The following is a 24,373-nucleotide window of genomic DNA, read 5'->3' as shown; positions in this document are numbered from 1 at the left end:
ATTCTATCTGTGTATGTACCTAAATGCATTGTTTTCAAGTCTTAACTAACATTGTTGTAAAAATTACAATCTGTCTGTGTATGTACCTAAATTTCTCCTCAGGCCTCCGCTAAAAACGGGTTGTGTGACCCAGTTGGACTATCCTGGTTAACAAATGTCAAATAAATAAATATAAATATTTACTGCAATGGGGATATAAATAATCCTAATATAAAGAGGGGAAAACAGGCTACACAAACAATTACTGAAAAACTGAGATGAAGTGTGGAACAGTAACTTGAACGTTCAACTCCTATTAGCAGCAAGTCTTCAACAAAGCAAATAAAGGAAAACATAATAGCTCCTCTGGAAAATGTGTAGAACAGACACATGGTGAATCACTCAAAAACTCAAAATCACAATGTGAACAGTAAGATGATGACTGGGGTAGTGGTTTCTTTGCGATCACCAAACACTAGCCTTATCAAACAGCAAATCTACAAGACTTCAGACATTAAGTACATTACACTTGCTAAAAAAGTTCTAATCTTTCTGATGGTCTATTTCTTAAAAATTATTAAAATTTACAATTAATTTCTTATTTGTTGCATAGCTAACAGTGGTGCAAATTAAAACAATCCTTTCACAACTTCAAGCCACAGAAAAACTACACCATTTAAACGTGAAGGAAGACACAACAAAAAGAAGCAAATACACTTTACTACAAACTTTTGCAGGTCCCCTCAAAATAAACATTGCAACAGGCAACAAAAATTCTGCTTCTCACTGATTTATTTTCTGTATTTTTACAGAACATACCATGATCCCACCCCAGCGAGGGCTATGGAAAGCATTGGTCTTTATTGGAACTCCAGTGCCATCTTGAATGTACAGGGGTGTATGGGTGTATTCAGGAACATACAGCAAAAAGTTTAAAACAGGGTACAACGAAGCAGCATTAGAACCTAAACAAGGTAAAAAAAGAGTTAAGAAAGGGGCACATACAGTTAAAATACTTTTACCTGTAAGTAAACCTTAGCAGTACAATATGCAAAAGAAAAAGTGCAACATCCTAAAGTAATGCTAGAAAAGCTTACTGAGTAGCATTTCAAACGGCTATGGTCCACTATTTCACACAACTGCAAACTCTTAATGAACAGCACTGAGGTCTGCTGTCACTACTCAATCTTTCAAACAGGAATTTTAGGCTCTCCCAAGACACTGTTCTGAGGGACTAAAAGACAGAACTGCAGTGCAATAAACATTCTGGTACTTTACTTATTAGCTCTTATTACAGCTTCACACTTTACTACAGGAATCTCCTGGTTACAGGTCTCAATGGAATTTTAACTGGATAAAGTCTGCACATCTCAAATAATGAATGCACTAAAACTGAAATGGGACTATAAACATGTACTGCAATAATTGCTGAATGTTTTATAGACGCATATAAGATTACTCTGCTGCATATACTATATACTGTACATACCATGGTGGTTACCTATTAAATTGTGTTATACTGTGCATGCTTAATCTTAATTCATGCTCTTTGCCTGTGAAAAATGTATGTAATAAGAGATTTTCACCATGTGCCTCTAAAAGAATGGGCTCTGCCCAGTCAGATATTCCAGGTAATCAAAGGCAAATAAATAAAATGTACCTAATATACTGTGCAACATAGTATTACTACACACACAACCTCCAAAGAGATTCAAATCAAATATTTAAGTGAGAGAGTATGAAGATTCTGGTGTATGAAGGTTCCTGAAAGAAGAATCATGAGGTGCACACTGAGGTAGAATTCATGATTTGTCCACTGCCTTCCACATCAGCAGGGAGAACCAATGTTGCTATGTAGTATGAGAAGCATTCTTGACCCTTACTTTATTACCCTAGAGTGCAGGAGATGGGTGGGCAAGTATAAAGAAAGACCAGTTCAGTTGAAGAAGGTGTTCACTGTCCAAGCTTCTCTGCATGACATCGAAGCACATGTTCCTCTACTGTCTGTTCAGAGAAGCAAAGAGGTTTATTTCTGGTACATCACACCTATGACGTAGTCCAGAGATGGGTCCTTGGTCAAAATTAAATTGTTAGGGTCTGCAGCTGTCCTGCTCAAATGATCTGCCAATGCATTCTGCTGGAACAAAAAGACGGAAGCCCTGATGGTCATGTCTGCTTCTAGTGTTATATGATGTGCCCCCAATACCAGCCTAGTGCACCCCCCTTGTTTATGCAACACATCACCACAGTTTTGCTGTGATGAGGTGGAGGACTCTTGGTCTTCAGAATGACTTGAAGGATTTCAGAAACAAAATGAATGCCACCATCTCCTTGGTGTTGGTGCGTCTCTTTAGCTGGCTGCTGTTCTTATTGCCCTGAACTCTCAAACTGGATGAATGGGCTCTTCAGGCCATGTCTAACGCATCAGTGGTCAGGGTCTGGGCCTAAGGGCCCCTCTGAAAGGAACATCCAGACTGACCTGCACCTAGTGATGCTCCCAAGAAATCTCTTTACCTTACACAACAGAGCCTCTCCAGGGATCAAGTGTAGTTATGCTAAACACTTCCGAGATACAGTTGTTGCTTCCTTATTGTACAGTTTTGCTACGGACGACAAATGCTTTGTATCCTAGGATCATCAAGAAAGTACAGTTGCGTACACTTACCATAAATGTAGATGTTCGAGTGTATTCACTGCTGCATTCATCACATTTGCGTTATCCCTGCCAGAGTACCTTTCAGCCAGCCTGAATACCATAAGTATAGTATTTCTGTGTCGGTTGCTGTTGCTTCAGGACTGACGTCAGGTCATCAGTAGTATAAAGTAAGGCAGGCAACACCATTAGATCAGTTTTTCTTGCCCTAACCTGTCAGGAGACCCCAAGTAGGAGCCAGGTTCTGGTAGAAGAACCCCACCAGTAGAAAGTAAACACCAATATGTCCCTTGTAAGGAAAGAGAAGAAAAAAGGGGGATGGAGGGAGGGAAACCAGGACTGCAACAGTGAATAACTCTAACATCTACATTTATGGTAAGTGTACACAACTGTACTATGATGTTTATCGTGCATACAGCTGCAGTCATAACTTTTAGTTATGTACTTACCATAACTTTAGATGTTTGGGATCCATCTCGCCTACATTCTGTACTGATGGGCTCGGACCTGATCCCTCGGCTCCAACTCGGCACGCTATGCTATAGAGCGAAGCCTCTTATTGGCTGAGCTATTCTCTATCTCAGGATGCACCACCACTAATCCCCCAGATCTTGTTTGTCCGCATTCATGCACACATACATAACTTGTTTATATAACATTGCCAGATGTTTCAAGATGAAACAATAGGATTCGGACCGTCCGATCTCTTCTGATCTCCAAGGAAGGGGGAAGGAGGGTGGGTTATTGGGAATGTAGGCGAGATGGATCCCAAACATCTAAAGTTATGGTAAGTACATAACTAAAAGATGTTATGTGATCCTATCTCGCCTACATTCTGTACTGATGGGACAGCGTCCCTAGCACCTAAATCCTGGGTGGCTCACTGGAAAACACTCCTGAGCACTGTGGAACCAAATGAAGCTCGCCCCCGAGATGCCACATCCAATTTGTAGTGGGAAATGAAGGTGTGCGGGGAAGACCACGTAGCCGCAGCACAAATGTCATTAATGGCAAGCTTAGAATGGAATGCTATTGAAGTAGCCATAGCCCTTGTAGAATGAGCTTTGACAGAGGTCGTAAGCTCTTTATTAGAAGAGGAATAAGATTGACTAATACAGTCCCTGATCCATTTGGCAATAGTGACCTTTGTGACGGCTTTGCCCAATTTATTATCCGAAAAGGACACAAACAATTGATCTGTTTCCCTTGTTTGTTTGGTCCTATCTAAATAGAAACGCAATTGCCTGTGGACATCTAATGTATGGAATATGTATTCCGCTTTGTTTGAGTACTTTGGAAAGAAAACTGGAAGTTCTAATGACTGTTGTAGACAAAAACTAGAACAAACTTTAGGGACAAAGGATGGATTTGGCCTTAGAGATACTCTATCTTTGTGAAAAAACAGGTACGGAGGTTTTACAGACAAAGCTTGAAGCTCTGAAACCCTTCTGGCAGAAGTAATCGCGACCAGAAAGGCAGTTTTCCATGATAGAAATTTCAAATCACATGTTGCTGCCAGTTCGAAGGGGGAGGAAGTTAAGGCACGTAACACCACATCGAGATCCCATGGAGAAGCAGGATGAGAAATCGGAGGTCGTAAAAGCGCCGCACCTTTCATGAAGGTCTTACACAATCTGTTGCTCATTAAAGGTGGATTTATAGATTCATGAAAATTGGAAATAGCTGCCAATTGAACCTTGATGGTAGAGACTGAAGAACCTTGATTGAATAGGGAAGTTAGAAATTTCAGGACTTCCGATACAGGAACAGTGATGGGATCCAGACCCCGGAGTTGAGCCCAAATAGCAAATCTCTTCCATTTGCTAGAATACAATTTCTTAGTGGCAGACTTGTGGGCCGAAGATAAGATATGTATGACTTCCGGGTCTAAGGAATGATTCCTGACTATAGTCGGAAGAGGAGGAGCCAAGCTGTTAATTTCAAGGTGTGGAGGGACTGGTGGAGTAGTCCCGACTGATGAACTAATAGGTCTGGGATCTGATCCAGGAACCATGGACCATCCAGTGCATATTTCCAAAGATAGGGGAACCATACCTGACGAGGCCAGTAAGGAGCAACTAAGATCATTTTGCTCCCCAAGTGAGACGCCTTTTGGATCACTCTGGGAAGAAGGGGAACTGGGGGAAAGGTGTATAGCAAGCAGGTGGGCCAAGGATGGGCTAGTGCATCCATAGGGCTCTCCCCCGGAGCCGGAGTGAGGGAGAAGAACTTTTTGCACTTTGCATTCAGCGGAGAAGAACTTTTTGCACTTCGCATTCAGCGGAGTTGCGAAGAGGTCGCAACAAGGAATTCCCCATTTGCTGAAAATCTGAGTTGCAACCGTATTGTTCAGAGACCACTCGTGAGGATAGAGGATAGTTCTGCTCAGTCTGTCGGCTATCACATTGGACTTGCCAGGGATATGAGTCGCCACTAGAAATAGTTTGGTCGACGCTGCCCATTCCCAGACTCTCATGGCCTCTCTGCAAAGGGGGTAGGATCTGGTCCCTCCCTGCTTGTTCAGGTACCAGACTACTGACATGTTGTCGGAGTGAATGGCAATTACGCCCTGAGGGAGGTAATCGTGAAGGGCTTGTAGGGACAGAAACACTGCCCTCATTTCTAAAATGTTGATATGAAGATGGCTCTCTTCCGAATGCCATTTGCCTTGGACTGACCTGCCCAGGGAATGCCCCCCCACCCCATCTGGGAGGCGTCCATAGTCAAAGTGGCCACAGGAGGAGGTGGAACAAAGGGTCGTCCCTGATCCAGATTGGAGGGCACCAGCCACCAGCGAAGGTCCCGTTTGCAGGTTTCCGTGATCCATATGAGGTGACTGAGAGGGAGATCCTGAAAGGACCACTGTGTTGAAAGAAGCCATTGGAGAATTCTCATGTGCAACCTTGCTAGGGGAACTAGAAGAACCGTGGCGGACATAGATCCCAATAGCTGCAGGACCATTCTGGCTGGGGCTTTGGATCTGAGAAGTAAGGCTCGAACTTGTGCCTGTATGGTTTGTATCCTTTCTGTAGGAAGATAGACCCGCATTCGGTTTGAGTCTATCTCTACTCCGATGAATCTTATGCGTTGAGATGGCAGCAACACAGACTTTGGCCAATTGAAGGTGATTCCAAGGGAAGTGCCCAGTGATATTGTGGCTTGTAGGCTCTGCAATAGTAGATGCTTGGAGGTGGCAGTTAGGAGCCAGTCGTCTAGATACAGAAACACCTGGAATCCTAGACTTCTCAGGTGAGCAGTCATGACCGCCAAACATTTGGTGAACACCCTGGGGGCTGTGGTGAGACCAAAGGGCAGCGCGCGGAACTGAAAATGACTGTCTCCTAGGCTGAAGCGCAGATGTCTCCTGGACGCCTGATGTACCATGATGTGGTAATAAGTGTCCTTGAGATCTATGGAGCACATCCAAACACCTTTCTCCAGCAGTGGGAGAATGGATTGTAGGGTGACCATTCGGAACTTGGACTTTTTGACTGAACGATTTAGAATGCTGAGATCCAAAATGGGCCTCAAGTCCCCAGTCTTTTTTGGCACCAAAAAGAATCTTGAGTAAGTCCCTAATCCGATCTGGTCTGCGGGGACCGGTTGGATGACTCCTTTTTGAAGCAGCTTTGAGACTTCTAAGGCTGCAATTTCCCGTTGACTGGGTGGCGGGTCCGGGATTTTTTTGGACGGAGGTGGGGAGTGAGAAAAGGGAATGGCGTAACCTCCGGCGATAATTCGAAGCACCCATTGGTCCTGAGTAATACTTTCCCAGGCTTTTAGGTGCCTCGAAAAACGACCCCCGACTGGCTCCGGAGCTGCACAGTCGGGCAATCCGTCAGTGATTGTGAAAGGCTGAAGAGCCACTAAAGGACTCGCGGTCTCCAGTGTTGCGGGGGCCTCTGCCGCCTCTGGGACGGCGTCTTCCAGAAGAATTTCCCCCTCCTCTGCCTCTAGAAGGGGGATCGTCCTGCTGTGAGGGATAAGACTTCTGAGATCTACGGAACCACATTTTCCCTCTTCTTTTAGCCTTGGGATAAGGCCGGAAGGGAGTGGAAAATCGTGCCCCTACGGCAGTCAAAGTCTTACCTTCTTGCTCGCAGCGGGTCAATGTGTCCTTTACCTTGGGTCCAAACAAAGAGGACCCATCAAAGGGGGCGTCGGCAAAGGAAGACTTGAAGGCTTCCGCAAAATGACACAGGCGGAGCCAGGCTTGCCTCCATAGAGCAATACCTGTACCCGCCACTCTACTCGCCCCCTCGGCCGCATAAGAAATGAGCCTCATGGACGAGTTTGATATGGATGACAGCGTAGCCAACTGAGAGCCAACCGTCTGGGCCAGCCGCTCAGGTAGGTTACCCAAGAGGGTATCTGAAAGCTCCTTGATCAGATCCCTCTGAAACCTGGTGAAGTGCGTTAAATAGTTCAGGGATCTTAAGGTAAAGGCCGCTGAACTGAGGATGCGCTTACCATACCGATCCATGCTCCTAGACTCCTTATTAGGAGGATGGATGGACGTCGAAGCCTCTGCTACATCTTGTTGGGTAGCAGATGCCACCACCAAGGCATCTACAGCCACACCTTTCGTCAAAAACTCCTTCTCTGGGGGTGCTGACAGGAACTTATTTGGGCGAGCAGGTTCCACAGAGTCTGGGTGTTCCCACGCCCTTCGACAGATCAAATCTAGGAGCTCGTCGAAGGGCGGAGACACCCAGGAGGCAGAGGGCTGAGCCCCGAAGGCCTTAAGGAACACCGACTCGTCAGCAGAAGGGGGTTTGGAATGCCAGCCGCCTCGTTGTTTGAGGGCTTCCAGGATGTCTGCAAAGGAGACATCTCCATCGGCTCCAAAGGACTGGGGGACCCGCTCTGAATCGACTCGACCAATATCGGTTCTGAGGGAGATCCCAAAACAATTTCCCTCGGTGCCGAGGAGGGCTTCGGCGCCGAAGGGGAAGAGTCTGAGCCGGCAACCCTCATCGGCTCCAAAATCAGTGGAGCCGATGAAGGTGACCTGCCTCTTGACGCCCCAGTCCTCGGCTCCGAAACCAGAGGAGTCCAGACTGGAGGCATCGAGGCAGACCGTTCCGCCCTCGGCTCCAAAGTCCGTGGAGCTGATGGAGAAGCCTGCCTAGGTTTCTTAGCAGTCGGTTCCGACGGGCTGGTCGGAGCCGACGCTTTCTTCTTCTTGGTAGGAGAGGATGAGGAAGATAAGGCCTCCTCGAAGGAGGGTTTAATCAGCCCTTTCAGTATTAATTTATTCTTCCTCTCTTGGAGGACTCTAGATGAAAAGGCGTGACACACGCTACAGGACTCCTGTAGGTGCTTGGCGCCTAAACAAACGCACGAGGAGTGGTCATCGGTTATAGACATCTTATAACCGCACCTCGTGCACTTTTTGAACCCTGAGGGTCTATGTTCTTTTGACATAATGCCTATCAAAAAACACGAAAAACAGTTGAAAGAAGCACTATCTTGTCAGAACAAATATTTTACCACAATACAAAAAATTTAACTAACTTTTTTTTTTTTTTTAACAATACAATACAATGTCAGAAAACACTAAAAAGGAGGGCCAAGACCCTCTAACTTAAACAGGTACTTTACCTCCTTGAAAAAATAGAGAAACTAGCTGAAGAATAGGGGAAGGCCCCTCTAACTTAAACGGGAAACCTTCCCTTAAACAAACACACAATTTACCACAAAAAAGTACCAAAAGACACTCGTACAACAACAATAGCTGTTAAAACAGCTTTTGGGTAAGAATAAGGAATTTCCTGACAGGAAAACTTTAGAAAAAAACAGTACTTAGCTCAGCCAAGTTTGAGACCACGTCCTAGCTTGTAAGCGGCAAACGAGATCTGGGGGATTAGTGGTGGTGCATCCTGGGATAGAGAATAGCTCAGCCAATAAGAGGCTTCGCTCTATAGCATAGCGTGCCGAGTCAGAGCCGAGGGATCGGCTCCGAGCCCATCAGTACAGAATGTAGGCGAGATAGGATCACATAACATCGGATGGGTTATCCTGCCGTCAGGCGGGTCCTCGGTCGGCCGAATTCCAAAGTCTAGGTCCGGCGTCGGTTGTCTTCGCTTCTTCCCTGACGTCAGTATGGCAGGGGTATAAAAAAGCCAGCCGACGCCATCTTCTTCAGTCTTTCTTGCCACGCAGTGCCCGAAGCAGAAGCAGTTCGCAAGTGCCGGTCGGCCAGCTCCTGAGATTTACGAAAATATTTCAGCCGAAGTCTTCTTGAAAGCTAAGTACCCCGTTGGGGAAACTTTTCATGCCTCAGACAGTTAATAATTGCATTTCATGTGGGAAGCAAATACCGCATAAGGATTTCCATTCTTTCTGTATTCCTTGCTTAGGCCCAGACCACGACGTCTCGGCCTGCCGTTTTTGTGCTAGATTCAACAAACGCACTATTAAGTGTTGGGCGGAGTTCGCCCACCACTATTTTGGTAAAAAATGTAATTACATTATGTCGTCGGAAACTCCGACTCCAGTTTTGAGTAAAAGACGCAAAGATAAGGACCGACATACGAGGTCCGCGACTTCTACCGACACCACGCTAAAGCCAACTACCGGTGCTCCGGTTCTCAGCAAGGCGCCTACGCAGCCTCTGAGTACCGATGACACTTCATTACCGGTGTCTTCTGTACCAGAGGTCGCAGGCTCCTCGGCCCCCATTCCGACTACAGATAAAGACGCCACTCTTGGTGGGGAAACTCAGAGTTTAGACAGGCCTGTCACTTCTCAAGGTGTCTTCAGGCCTTCCTCCTTTTCCATTAAGGCTTTCACAAAATCTAAAGCAGCCATGAAAACTAAAAAACAAGGACCACAGGCCCCCCTCTCAAGGCCCCATGCCTAAAAAACAGATGCTCAAAATGGCTGAGGATTTGATTACTCTTATCAGGGGTTCTCAACCCCCCTCAGACAAAAGGCCCAGATTGGAGGAAGACTACCCTTCCTCAGATCAAGCCTCTATTACCTCAAAACATTCTGTGGACCAGGAATATACATATTCCCCTTTTGAAGACTCTGATGCAGAGGAGTCTATTCCCTTGGTCTCCCCCCCTGAGGACTATTCTTTTGGGGAAACCCTACATACCTTGAGGGAACACTTTCACTGGGAAGGCCAAGATTACTCAGATTCCAAGAAAAGGCTCAGGGATTTTCTCTTGCTTCCCCAGCACAGGCCTCTGACTATCCCTCCTGCCTTAGGTATATTAGATGATGTGTACACAGAAGCCATCCTCAACCCAGATTCTTTACCTCCAGCCCCTGTTAAGCCTGACAGGTATTACCGGGTTCCTGATTCACACCAGGTCCTATACAAAAGCCATGCTGCTGACCCAGAAACTATTTCACAGGGTCCCAAGGGAATTAAGGCCTCTACTGCTAAAAACCCATTACCTTCAGAGAGAGATTCCAGAGCTTTTGAAAGGTGGGGGAAAAAGGTGTATACCTCGGCCACTTTAACCATGAGGGCATTAAAATGTCAGTTCCATATGTTAAAGTATCAACAGTTTTTGTTATCTCAGTTGAAAAGCAAAATGACACAACCTGAGCAACCAGATTTAAAGGAGTTGCAGGATTTGTTGCATAGTGCAGAGCAAGTGGGTAAACATACCTTGCAGTGTGGTTTTGATGCTTTAGAGGCCTCATGTAGAGCTGCTGTTACAGGGTCTGTCATACGTAGACATGCTTGGCTCAAAGAGCAAACCTTACCAGATCATGTCAAAGCTAAATTACTAGATGCACCTCTTCAAAAAGATGTATTGTTTGGTGTTAAAGCTGAGGAGGTACTAAAGAAAATGGAGGAAAAGGCAAGATCAAAGCAAACAGTGAAAGATTTCCTACAGGTACAACCTCCATGTTTCAGCAGAAACTGTCCTTCAAAAAATTGGTCCTTTCCAGCCACGGACAGACCTCAAAGAGGCAGATACAGGCGCCCGAGGGGTAGAGGGGTAGAGTGCAATCTCAAGGATCATTCAGAGCCAGACAATGGCAAGCACCAACCCCAAGAGGTGGAGAAGATAGATCACAGTCATTCAGAAAGCAGACACAATGACTTTCCCCTTTGCATGCCAAGCAAAGCTTTAATGGCAGCACCTTTAGGTGGAAAACTGGCATTATTCTCAAAAAATTGGCATATTGTCACAAAAGACAAATGGATCCTGGACATTATAGACAGAGGCTACAGATTCCACTTTCACACCCTTCCAAAAATGAGAGGCATGCCAAACCTGCCACAAAATCAAAGGGCAGAGGCACAAAAACAAATGCCAGCTCTCATGGACATGAAAGCTATTCAAGAGGTACCTGCAAAAGAACAAGGTCAAGGTTTTTATTCCAGACTATTCCTGGTACCAAGGAAGGACAAAGATTGGAGACCTATTTTAGACCTATCCATCCTAAACACATTTACACGTACCAAAATTCAAGATGCTCACATTACAGCAGCTTCTTCCCATGCTGGGCAAGGAGTCTTGGCTGGTAACATTGGACCTCAAGGAGGCATACCTGCATGTCCCTGTCAGACAAGATTGCAGAAGATACCTCAGATTTCTTGCAGGTTCAACCCATTATCAATTCTCTGCATTGCCCTTTGGTTTATCTACTGCGCCCAGAGTGTTTACGAAATGCCTGGCATCAGTAATTGCCTTCTGCAGACTTCAAGGGATACAAATATACCCATATCTGGACGACTGCCTGATCCAAGCGGACAGAAAGCACATACTTCTGAAACACCTGGCGTTTGTAATAAAACTGTTGAACTTTCTGGGATACACAGTCAACAAAAAGAAATCAAAACTAATACCCTCTCAAACAATTTTCCTGGGTGCCATTTGAATACAAACATCCAGATGGCCTACCTCACGCCAGAGAAGCAAGGGCAACTATCTCAATACTTCAGCAAAATGGCAACCTTCACCAGGCTGACTGCAAGGAAAGTCCTGCAGGCTCTGGGATTCATGGCATCTTGCATCCTGCTGATCCCATATGCAAAGCTGCATATGAGGAAACTTCAATGGTACCTAAAAAACATATGGTCTCAACACAGCCACAGTTTGGAAACAATTATACCACTCATTCCATGTCTTCAAAAGGAATTTCTGTGGTGGGCTCAAGCATGCCAAAGAAACATAGGTCTCCCCTTCTGCATACCTCAAGCAAATCAAATCATCACAACAGATGCCTCGGACTACGCCTGAGGGGCGCACATGACAGATCAGTGCATTCAGGGAAAATGGTCCCAAAAAGAGAAGCACCTACACATCAATCAAAAGGAAATGCTAGCAGTGCAAAATGCTATTATGGCCTTCAAAGACCAACTGCATCCAGGCCAGCTATTGATAAGGACAGACAACACCACAGTGATGTGGTACATAAACAAACAGAGAGGAACTCATTCATACCACCTGTGCAGACTAGCCATGTCCCTTTGGAACACAGCTCTGGAATTGCAAATCCAACTTCAAGCACAATTCCTGCCAGGGAAGGAAAATACACTGGCAGACAGCCTAAGCAGAAATATGACAGATCCACATGAATGGAAGTTGCATCCTCAAGTTTTCGCAAAGATAACTCAGGCATGGGGACAGCCAGACATAGATCTCTTTGCTACCCACAGAAATTACCAACTGAAAAAATTTTGTTCAAGGACCTATCATCCACAGGCCTGGAAAGTGGACGCACTTTCTTTCAATTGGACAACATTGACAGTCTATGCCTTTCCACCTCTCTCTCTGCTGCCCAAAGTTCTATTAAAAGCCAGAGCAGAGAGGCCAAACATGATTCTCATTGCTCCAGACTGGCCAAGACAACACTGGTATCCAATCCTGAAGAGCCTGACGCATTCCCCACCATGGATCCTGCCTCTAGTGCCTCTTCTGTTGTCCCAGCACAACTTCAAAACTCTTCACAGCCAGCTAAAAACCCTCAATCTAGCCGCATGGAGAATCCCTTGATTTTCCAACAGACCCTCCTCTCCAAGGAGGTGCAGGATGTCATCTTGGAGGCCAGAAGACCTTCTACTAGAAAAGCCTACTCCGCCAAATGGAAACGGTTTTGTGCCTGGAATCAGAAAAAGGGCCAGAATCCTTGGGTAATAAATTTACCGCAAATATTACAGTACCTAGCTGAGATGTTAAACAGTGGACTTTCCTTCTCCTCCATCAAGATCCATGCTTCAGCCATTTCTGCACAATACAACACAGATCCTCCTTTATTCTCTCATCCTCTCTTAAGACAGTTCCTCAGAGGGGCTAAGAATATAAAACCCCCAAGGAAACCACCAGTACCTGCTTGGGACCTCAACTTCATTTTGGAAAAACTGACCCTGCCTCCATTTGAGCCGGCTGCTTCAACAGAACTACAATATTTGTCATGGAAAACAGCCTTCCTTCTGGCTATCACCTCAGCACGCAGGGTTTTGGAACTACAGGCCCTCATGGCTGTGCAACCTTTCATCATTTTCCATCAGGACAGAGTTTCCTTACGAACCAACCCTTCCTTTATGCCAAAGGTAGTATCCAGTGTAGCCTTGAATCAGACTATCCACTTAACTTTTACCCTAACCCACAAAACAAAGGAGAAAGACTACTACATTCCTTGGACATTCACAGACAACTTCGTTATTATTTGGACAGGACAAAGCCATTCAGAAAATCCGAGCAACTCTTTGTGTCCTATGCTACAGGTGCTCAAGGACAGGCTATCTCCAAACAGACAATCTCAAAATGGATAGCCCACTGCATACGCTTTTGTTACTCATTTCATGGAAAAACTGTGCCTTCAAGCATTAGATCCCACTCCACAAGGGCCACAGCTACCTCTGCAGCTTTCCTCAGGGGGGTTCCTACCAAGGACATTTTGGAAGCAGCCACTTGGAGTTCTGTGCACACTTTCTCCAAACACCATCACCTTCCACTTTACTCTAAATCTAGAGCGGGCTTTGCCACAGCAGTCTTGCAGGGCATCCTTGCTCCTCCTAGTTCCACTTAGTGCCTGCCACCCCTATTTAGCTTTGGGATTCTACCCATCTGTTATGACTGCAGCTGTATGCACAATGAACATAGTACAGTTTTGTACCTACCATAAATGTAGATGTTCGAGTGCTAATACAGCTGCAGTCCAGGTTTCCCTCCCTCCATCCCCTCTTAGGACAGGCCTTATGACAAACACCTTCTCATACAACTTGATTGGGGTATTCTTTTATGGTGTATTTGCTTGCAAACTACTGTTTTTTGATTATTCTATATTGCATTATTACATAAGTTTATGTTTTGCCTTCCTTCTGGGGGCACCTGACATCTGGGGCAAGATAAACTGAAGAAGATGGCGTCGGCTGGCTCTTTTATACCCCTGCCGCACTGACGTCAGGGAAGAAGCGACGACAACCAATGCCGGACCTAGACTTTGGAATTCGGCCGACCGAGGACCCGCCTGATGGCAGGATAACCCATCTGTTATGACTGCAGCTGTATTAGCACTTGAACATCTACATTTATGGTAGGTACAAAACTGTACTTTCCTCATGTTTCACTGTTGCAGTCATCACATTTGGGTTGATTGGGCTGAGGAAATGGGTGGGGGCAGTCAAGGAAACTAGGGGCTGGCTAGAGTTGAGAGAACCTGGTAGGAATTGTGCAAACAGGTGGAGTTGCATGGCCAAGGCTGTGTGCTAAAGGGTCATGGCTAACCTGGATAGAGGGTAGGAGTGAGTCCCTCCCTGCTTGTTGATATACCACATTACAGTGGTGTTGTCCATTTTGATCAGGAGAGCCCCTGGGGAGAGAAGGGACTTGAAAGCTATCAAGGAGTGCTGGACAGCCATCATCTCTTTTTGGTTGATGTGCAGAGGGATTTGCTGTGGGCTCCATTGGCCCTGTAATCACCTGCCGTCCAGGTGTACACACCAGGCATAGTCTGATGGGTCTGTGATGTGGGTCTGGGTGGCGGGGGTGGTGAGAAAGGTAGTCCCTTGTTGTGGGAGCATGCTGTTGCCCACCAAAGAAAATATTTTTTGAGGCAAGGAATTATAGGTATAAAGAGTCTCTAAGGTCTTGAGAGTGTTGACACCAAAGGCTTTTCAGGTACCGCTGAAGTTTCCTCATATGCATTCTGGCATATGGAATGAGTACTATGCAAGATGCCATGAACCCCAGAGCTTGCAGGATCTTCCTTGCAGATAGCTGGGGTCTGGTGGCTAGTTGACAGAAGTAGGCTGTCAAGAAAATTTGCTTTTCTGGTGTAAGGAATGCCATCTGGGATGCTGTGTCCATGCTTGCTCCCAGGAATATAATCCTTTGGGTGGGCACCTGTTTGAATTTCTTTTCATTGATTGTGTACCCTAGGGAGATTAGTAGGGACTTTACAAAGGCCAGGTGCTTGAACAGCTTTTCCTGGCTGTCTGCCTGAATTAGGCAGTTGTCTAAGTATGGGTAAATCTGGATATTCCTTTGTCTGCAAAAGGCAATGGCCAGAGCCAGACATTTTGTGAAAACTCTGGGAGCAGTAGATAAGCCAAAGGGAAGCGCAGAGAACTGAAAGTGGTGAGATCCTGCCCTGAAATAGAGATATTTCCTGCATGATTCCCTTATAGGAATGTGAAGGTAGGCCTCTCTTAGATCTAAGGTGGCTAGCCAAGCATCCTTGGGAGCAGCTGCTGGAGGGTTAGCATTTTGAATTTTAGGATCACCGGGAAGGTGTTTAGAATGGATAGATCGAGGATGGGGCGCCAAGTGCCCTCTTTTTTGGGTACCAGAAAAAGTCTTGAGTAGAAACCCTGGCCTCTCTGTTTTGCAGGAATGTGCTCTACTGCCCTCATATAGAGCAGGGAAAGGACTTGCCTTTGTGCCTCTCCCCACTGGTTTGGAGGTAGATCTGGGAACCCTTTTGGGGTAAGAAGGGTGTGGAAAGAAAATTTGTATCCCTGGGACACTATGTTGAGAACCCAGTGGTCGTTTGTAATGGTGGCCCAGGTGCTTGCGTGAAAGGAGTTTTCCTCCTAGGGGTAAGTGAAGGTCGGCAGAGGGAGGGGGTGGGGAAGGGGAGTCATTGCGAGTTCTTACCATAAGGGGTGGCTTAGAACTCCCTGCTTTTGAAGTGGAGGTAGTCCACTGCTTAGATTTCTGCATTCCCTGTGGCTGCTGTCTGGGGGGGTGGTCTGGTTCCCCAGGGTCTGGGCTGGACTGGCTTAGTGGGAGCAGGAAAGGACCAGTGCTTGGTGGGACAATGGCTGCTGAACCTTTGTGGCTGGACCTGTAAGAAATCCTTAACTGTCTGCATAGATTTTGTTTTTTCTTCCATCTTTTTTAAGACCTTTTCTGCCTTAGTGCCAAATAAGTTGTCTTTGTGCAAGAGGGCATCCAACAATTTAGATCTGACAGTCTGGCAAGGGCTGTTTCTTAAGCCATGTATGCCTTCTAATGACAGATCCGGTGATTGCTGCCCTGGAAGAAGCTTCTAGGGCATCAAACCACAGTGCAAGGTGTGTTTAGTTATTTGACTTGCAGAATGCATTAACTCTTGGAACTCTTTAGATTCTGCACAAGCAGGAAAGGAAGACATTTTTTGTTTGAGGAGTTCCAGGGTATGTTGCTGAAATTTTAGCATATGGAACTGACAATTTAGTGCCCTGATAGCAAGAGTAGCTGAGGTGTATACTTTTTTACCCCATCTGTCTAGTGCTCGGGAATTCCTATCTGAGGGGATGGGATTCTTAACAGAGGTTGCTTTAGGCCCTTGAGAAAGTACCTCAGGGTCAGCAGTAGGATTTTAGAAAGAAATTTGTGCGAGTCAGGGACTCTATAGTACCTGTCTGGTTTTCTGGGTGCAGGAGGGAGGGTGTCGAGAGTCAAGCTGGATTCCAGGAAAACATCCTCCACAACATCCAAGACGGGGGGATGAGCCAAGGGTCTGTGCTGTGGAAGATCTAAGAATTCCCGGAGTCTCTTTTTAGACTGAGGGTAGTCCTGACTCTCCCATTGGAAATGCTCCCTTAAGGTATGAAGGGTTTCCCCCAAAGGAAAAATCCTCTGGGGGACAGGCGGAGGGGATGGAATCCTCTGCATCAGAATCCTCATAAGTAGAGAGGGTTTGCATGTCTACATATTCACATGCATCAGAATCATCAGACTCTTGTTCAAACAAAACTACAGGGGACAGATCTCTTTTCCTTTTGGAGGGGGTAGTTTGGCTTCCCCTGATCAACATGATAAGGTCTTCTGCCACTTTTAAGCATTTGAGACTGAGGCAAGGAAGCAGGTGCCTGAGGTTGGGTCGTCAGTTTCTTGGGTGTGGTTCGTACCCTGGGCCTAAGAAACTTGGTCATCATAAAAGAAGACGTCGGTTTGTGTCGAGACTCGGCAGTGCAAAGGACTTCCTTGAAAGCCAGTGCCTGCTCAGTGGCTCATGACCCATCCAAGGTAGAGACGACTGCAGGATCCTTAGTCAAAGAAGAATACCAGACTCTGAAAGGGTCTCGGTAGCAGCCTGCGAATCCACAGAAGCGGTCATCAGGGGCTGCAAACGCGCCTCACTGAGGGCCAGAGAACTGACAACTAGCTTAACAGAAGCGTCATCGGTATGTTTGGACCTGTGCGGTCTGTCTCTGTCTTTATCTTTATGTTTTTTTCAGAAGATCTGCAGTCAGATGGCTTTACTGAAGCCATGTCGGAGTTCGAGAACTGTAAGCGAAAATATCTAGCTACAATAAGGGCCCAACGATGGATAATTCTGGCATTGAACAAAGCACAGAATGGACAGCAGGGGACGTCATGGTCTGGGCCTAAACAAGTGATGAAGTAAGAATGAAAGTGTCTGTGTGGTATTTGCTTTCCACAGGTGAGACAATTGTTAACTTTTTCTGACATCGGTTAGTGCAAGAAAAAAGGATCCCCAATGGGGTACTTAGCTTTAGAAGACTTCAGCTTCAGATTGGCAGATGAAACTCAGGTAGCTGTCGACTGGCACTCTGCGAACTGCTACTGCTTCGGGCACCATGGCAAGAAAGGCTGATGTTATGGTGTCGGCTGCCTTACATTATACTACTGATGACCTGACATCAGTCCTGAAGTGACAGCAACCAATGCAGAAATACTAAGCCTCTGGTATTCAGGCCGGCCGAGAGCTACCCTGGCAGGGATAACCCAAATGTGATGACTGCAAAAGTGAAACACGAAGAACATCTCCTTTGCTGTCAAAGAGCATCACAAAAAAAATGGGTAAAAAGGCTACTTTGTTTAGGAGTAGAAAGTCTGCTTATGGGAGTTCAACATGGCCCCCCAAGAAGCATACTGTCATCGAGTGTTCCATACGAGATACAGGGAGCCTGAGGGAAAAGTCTCAGGTTTTGAAATCAACTTAAGAGCTTAAAGTCAAGGCTCTCTATATGTTCTCTTGAGACAGGATCTGGATCAGGCAGTTCAAAATGCTTTTACTGAACCAAACATTTTGTAAAGACCCTAGGTACTGTAACTAAACCAAGTGGCAAGGGTGTAACTTGATAAGTGGGACTCTTTAAAATTGAATCTGAGAAAGCACCTATAGTCCCCCCCCCCCAGTGTATAGGGATATTGAAGTAGGCATCTTTTAGGACCAGTGGCCACCAGAGCCTGAAAGAACAGCAGAGACAGGAAATCATGCAAAGCTATTATTCTGAACTGTGATATCTCAAGGAACTCGTTTAGACTGGGCAAGTTGTGGATTGTCCTGTATAGCTCTTTCTTGGTACTAATAGCCTTGAGTAAAATCTTATACCACTTTCTCTCCTTGGAGCAAGCTCTGATGTATCCTGATGGAGTAAAACATCAAAGGATGTACCCAAATGCCTCTAGTCCCCTGGAACTTAAGCATTCCTTAAAACATACCCACTGGCCTTCTAAAATATCTTTTCATTTTTCTGGGGGATAAAAAAGCAAGACATCACTGAATTCTGACTAACATTTGCTTGAGAAAAGGGGGGTAAGGACAGATATGAGGGGGAAGAAGAGAGAAGCAGAAGCCAGTCGCAGTTGCTTTTTGAGTTGATATATGTTCTGACAGACCAAAGTTTCCTTTCCTGATTGCCTAGCTACACATATTTCTGGAATGCCACTTTCCTCCTTACCTGCTTGTCTTTGGACTGGCCATTAAGTAGAATGATCATTAAGAATTTATACTGTACTTGGGAATTGGAAGATGAAATAGCTGTTTCGCTTTCTCCACGGATTCACCTTTTTCTTCCAGCCTCAAATTTCCAGAGGAGTTCTGGTTTCATATCCTCTGTCAGCTAAAGTGCAGTTATGTAAGTAAGCTTCCCATAACAGTAGATGTTCAAATGATCAGTGCCCTAAGCTATCTGGGTTAAAGCTTGCTAAGGATATAACAGCTGGCTAGTTTCCAAAGCTTTAGGACACCTTCCACATTCCCAGGCCATTGGCTTGAGCGGAGTTGACTAAAAGACAGGTTTTGGGGCCAAGCCCTTCAGAGTTTTCATGCCAAGAGACAGAGAGGCTAAGCCCTGAAATTACATTGCTAGGAACAACAAAAAACAAAAGTCCAGACCCTGGCATTAAAAGAGTACAAAAAAACAAGGGGGGTGGAGAGGAGTGGCTACTCCAGCAGTGATCAAACATCTACTGTTATGTTAATTTTACTTACACAACTGTACTATGTTCATCATACTGATAACTCTGGCAGCAGCCTTAGTTACATGGGAAAACTACCACAGCATACACTGACTGGGGAAGGGGAAGGATGAGGATCCAGGAACCCCAACAGAATGGTCCTAACAAAACCTGACCTAGACCTGGAGAAGGAATCTAGCCTGTAGTACTTTGCAAAGGTATGTACAGAGCACCGAGCTGCTGCTTCTAGAATACTTCAAGTCCACCCCTTTCCAAAAAGGCACAGATGAAACCAATGTGCTGAAAGTGTGTGCCTTGACCTCACCTGGAATAGTTTTGTTGTGGTGGGAATAAAAGGTAATACCAGAGACAACCTTTTGGAAACAGTCTTCCTTGACAAAAAGTTGCACCTTCTTATTAACTTCAGAAGAAATGAACTGATTGGAAGTTCTGACAAATTTTGCTCTTATCAATATAGTACTAGGGCTGACTGCAGATATCCAAGATATGAAGTATTCCTTCTTCCTCATTTTTGGATTTAGGAAACAACACAATGAAAGCATGGGTTAAAGTAAACTCAGAGAGCAATGCAGTAGGCTGACCCACCATAACAGCTTTCTACTCAAGATACTTTTCTTGCAGAGGTTAGAGCAATCAGTAATACATTTTTTTCATGTTAAGAACCTGAAAGTCAGCCAGATGAGCTGGTTCAAATGGATACGTTTTCTCTTCTGTAACACAAAATTAAGACCCCAAGGAGGAATCACCAGATTTTGTGGGAGATGTTTTATGAAATGTCCCTTTGAAAAAGTTTGATATGAGACAGCGAGGGGGAATCAATGCGCAGACATGCTGAAATGGCTGACAAATGAACCTTGACAAAGGAGTAAGACAGGCCACAGGAAAACAACTTATACAAACATTGCAAAACCACAGAAAAGTACAGTTGTGCAAGTCCTACCTACCTGTAACAGTAGATGCTCGAATTTCACACTGCATCAGTGGCATATGAATTCTGTGTCTGCACCAACACACACTGTCAAGCTTTCCAGATCTCAGAATTCCCTCCTCCAACTCCTTGTGATGGGATTGGCTAAGCCTCTCCCATCATGGGAAGCCTAACCCTTGTCAGAGGAAGTCCATTGTTCAGGTTTTTTAGCGCTAAGTAGGAAGAACCAAGAAGGCCCAGAAGTAAGAATTACAGTACAGTTTTGTACCTACCATAAATGTAGATGTCCGATAGACATGCAACTGCAGTCATAACATGTGGGTTGTCCTGCCTCAGGCAGCCCTCGGTCGGCCGGATTCCAAAGTCTGGTTCTGACGTCGGCTGATGTCGCATTTCTCTCCGACGTCAGAGCGGCTGGAGTACATAAGCATCAGCTGACGCCATTTTCTTCAGTGTTTCTTGCCCCAGATGCCAGGTGCCCTCCAAGGAAGGCTGTAATCAAATTGGAAGACAAAAACAGGATTCCAAACAAATAAATGAGCAATAAAACAAATACACCATAACAGATATCCCCAGCTAAGAGAAACAGGGATAGGAGTGGACCCTAGGCATAGAGGGGTATGGAGGGAGGGAAAATCTGACTGCAGTTGCATGTCTATCGGACATCTACATTTATGGTAGGTACAAAACTGTACTATGTCCTTCAAGAATGCAACTGCAGTCATAACATGTGGGTAGAATACCATAGCTTAGCTGGGGAGGAGGAATGCTCTAGGAAAAAGATGGTGTGGCAATCAAACCCTGCAGGACTGCCGAGGCAAAGCCTGCTCTGGATCAGGAGTATAGAGGGAGATTGTAGTGTTTGGAGAATGTATGCACGGAGCTCCATGTAGCAGCTTCTAGAATGTCCTTGGTAGGCACCCCTCTTAAGAATGCTGTAGAGGTGGCTGTAGCTCTAGTGGAATGTGGTCTGACATTGGCTGGAACAGTCTTTCCATGAAAGGAATAACAGAATCTGATGCAATGCCCAATCCATTTAGAAATAGTCTGTTTTGAAATTGCTTTTCCTTGGACTGCAGGGCCGTAAGCGACAAAATTTGTTCAGACTTCCTACTGGCCTTGGTTCTGTCCAGGTAGTATCGAAGTTGTCTGTGAATGTCCAAGGTATGCAACAGTCTTTCCCCCTTATTCTCAGGATTGGGGAAGAAGGCAGGCAGATGAATGGCTTGATTTAAAGAAACCCTAGATACCACCTTTGGCATAAAAGTAGGGTTGGTCCTTAATGAAACCCTGTCTCTGTGAAAAATAATAAAGGGTGGTATTGCCATTAGGGCCTGTAACTCCGAAACCCTTCTTGCTGAGGTAATTGCCAATAGGAAAGCTGTCTTCTAAGAGAGAAATTGCAAGTCAACTGAAGCTGCTGGCTCAAATGGAGGTAGAGTCAGTTTTTCTAGCACAAAATTGAGGTCCCAGGCTGGCACTGGGGCCTTTCTTGGTGGCTTCATGTTCTTGATTCCCCTGAGGAATTGCCTTAGTAAAGGGTGAGAAAAAACAGGAGGATCAGTGTTGTATCTAGCTGAAATAGCAGATGCATGTATCTTTATGGAAGAATATGAGAGGCCGTTCTTTAACATATCTGCCAAATATTCCAAGATGAGTGGGATGTTCAACAATGATGCATCATGTCCCTTGCTGGTATTCCAATTGCTGAATCTTTTCCACTTTGCTAAGTAAACCTTTCTGGTGGATGGTCTTTGAGCCTCTGTTAGTATCCGCTGAACTTCCTTGGAGAGAGATAAGCTGAATTTATTTATGGGATCTCCCAGGCTGTTAGCTGCAGTGTCTGAAGATTTGGATGCAGTGTTTCGAAATTGTGTTGAGTCAAAAGTAGAGGCCACTGGGGAGGGGCCCACCTCCTGGTGTGACATATGCTCCGTAGTAGTGGGTACCAGTGTTGTCTTGGCCAGTCCGGAGCTATTATGATTCCCTTGGGTTTCTCTGCTTTGATCTTTAGTAATACTGAGGTCATCAGTGGCAGAGGTGGGAATGCATAGATTGCTAGAGAGTTCCAGTTGAATGAGAGGGCATCTATTTTCCAAGCTTTTGGATGGTATGTCCTTGTGCAGAATTTTGGTAGAAGATGGTTGAGGTGAGAGGCAAATAGGTCCACTTCTGGCTTGCTCCATGTCGAAGTGAGTTGTCTGAAGGCCTTCGGATGTAACCTCCACTCGTGTGGATCTGTGAAATTCCTGCTTAGGCTGTCCGCCAACACATTGTCTTTTCCTGGAACAAACTGGGATTGTAACTGAATGTTTAGGCTCAGTGATTTCTCCCAAAGCTGCATTGTCAGTCTGCAAAGGGGGTAAGAGTGGGTGCCCCCTTGCTTGTTTATGTACCACATCACAGTGGTGTTGTCTGTCCGTATCAGTAAATGGCCTTGCTGGAGTTGGTGTTGAAAGGCCTCGATGGCATGCATTACTGCCAACATTTCCTTTTGGTTTATATGCAGATGTGCTTCCTTTGGAGACTATTGTCCTTGTATACACCTGCCTTCCATGTGCGCCCCCCATCCAAGGTCTGAGGCGTCTGTAGTCATGGTCTGTGTTATCTGTGGTTTTTTGATTGACATACCTGTGTTTGCCTGGCTCACCGAAGCCCACCATAGGAATTCCTTTTGTAGGCATGGAATGAGTGGCATGATTGTCTCCAAGTTGTTGCTGTGTTGAGACCAAATGCTTTTTAGGTACCATTGAAGCTTTCTCATGTGTAGTCTTGCTAATGGAACCAGGAGAATGCAGGATGCCATGTAATCCAGGGCCTGTAGGAATCTCCTTGCAGTCATCTGGGTGAGTTTTGCTAAACCTTTGAAATAATGAGTTAGCTTCTCTTGCTTGTCTTCTGTCAGGTAAGCCATCTGAGAGGCTGTGTCTAGTTTGGCTCCTAAGAAGATTATTTGCTGGGATGGCTGCAGTCTTGACTTTTGGAAGTTGACTGTGTATCCCAGAGCTTGAAGTAATCGTATGACATAATCCAGGTTTTTTGTCAACATCAATTTGTCGTCCGCTTGTATGAGGCAGTCATCCAGGTATGGGTAAATTTGTATACCCTGGAGCCTGCAATGAGCAATTACTGAAGCCAGGCATTTTGTGAATACTCTGGGCAGTAGATAAGCCAAATGGCAATGCTGAGAATTGATAATGCTCTGGCCCTGCAAGAAATCTGAGGTATCTTCTGCAGCTGTGTCTGATAGGGACATGCAGGTATGCCTCCTTGAGGTCCAGAGTAATCAGCCACGACCCCTTGCCCAGCATGGGAAGGAGTTGCTGTAGAGTCAGCATTTTGAACTTTGGTACTATGAGAAAGGTGTTTAATGCGGACAAGTCCAGTATTGGTCTCCATTGAGATTCTTTTCTTGGAACAAGGAACAGTCTTGAGTAAAACCCCTGGTCTTGTTCTTGCTGCGGAACTCTTTCTATTGCTTTCATCCGAGTCAGCAGAGTGATTTGCTTGATAGCCTCTGCCCTCTGATTTTGTGGTAGGTTTGGCATGCCTTGTTTTCTTGGTAAGGTATGAAAATGAAACCTGTACCCTCGGTCTATAATGTCCAAAATCCACTTGTCCTTTGTCAGTCTGTGAACAATAAAAGATAGCAATTCCACTAATAACTCCACTAGATGAGCTGAATGCCCAAGGAACAGCACAGCAACAGATGGATAATCCAACAATTTATTCAAATTCACCAACCGAACACAAACACAGTTGTGCTATATAAATCCACAAGTGTAGAAACACACTAAGTCCACAAGGTTAAGCGCTTTCATCTGCTAGGCAGATTTGTCAGTCTGTGCCAGTTTTCTGCAAACAGAGATAATTTCCCGCCCAAGGGAGCTTCTAGTTGTTCCCTGGTAGGCGGTAGTAGAGGAAAGTCATTGAGATTGTGGTTGTGGGGCAGGTGAAACCCCTGCGTCACTTCTTTGGTTTCCTGGCTGCCATTGTCATCCCCTGTAAGGGCCTCTGTATTGGCCTCTTCCTCGGCCACGTCTGTTCTTACCCCTTTGAAACTTTTCTGGATTAGGAAAGGACCAGTTTTTTGAAGGCCAATTCCTACTGAATCTGGGGGGGTTGAACCTGGAGGAAATCTTTCACTGTCTGAACTGATTTTGCTTTTTCTTTGATGGTCTT

General features: G+C 45.5%; 1 protein-coding gene across 1 annotated transcript in view; it reads right to left on the bottom strand.

Annotated features, from left to right (window-relative positions):
• Positions 1-24,373, bottom strand: part of PIGS (phosphatidylinositol glycan anchor biosynthesis class S) — a gene marked incomplete in the record, with an annotated part of 953,935 nt that overhangs the window by 76,772 nt on the left and 852,790 nt on the right. Inside the window, 1 exon segment of the mRNA XM_044054396.1 lies at positions 799-944. Coding sequence (XP_043910331.1) covers positions 799-944 — 146 coding nt within the window.

This window comes from Protopterus annectens, chromosome 13.part0 (assembly GCF_019279795.1).
Source record: "Protopterus annectens isolate FY-2018-M chromosome 13.part0, PAN1.0, whole genome shotgun sequence".
NCBI lineage: Eukaryota > Metazoa > Chordata > Ceratodontiformes > Protopteridae > Protopterus > Protopterus annectens.
The sequence above is the reverse complement of the archived record's forward strand: the minus strand, read 5'-3'. Positions and strand labels throughout refer to the sequence as shown.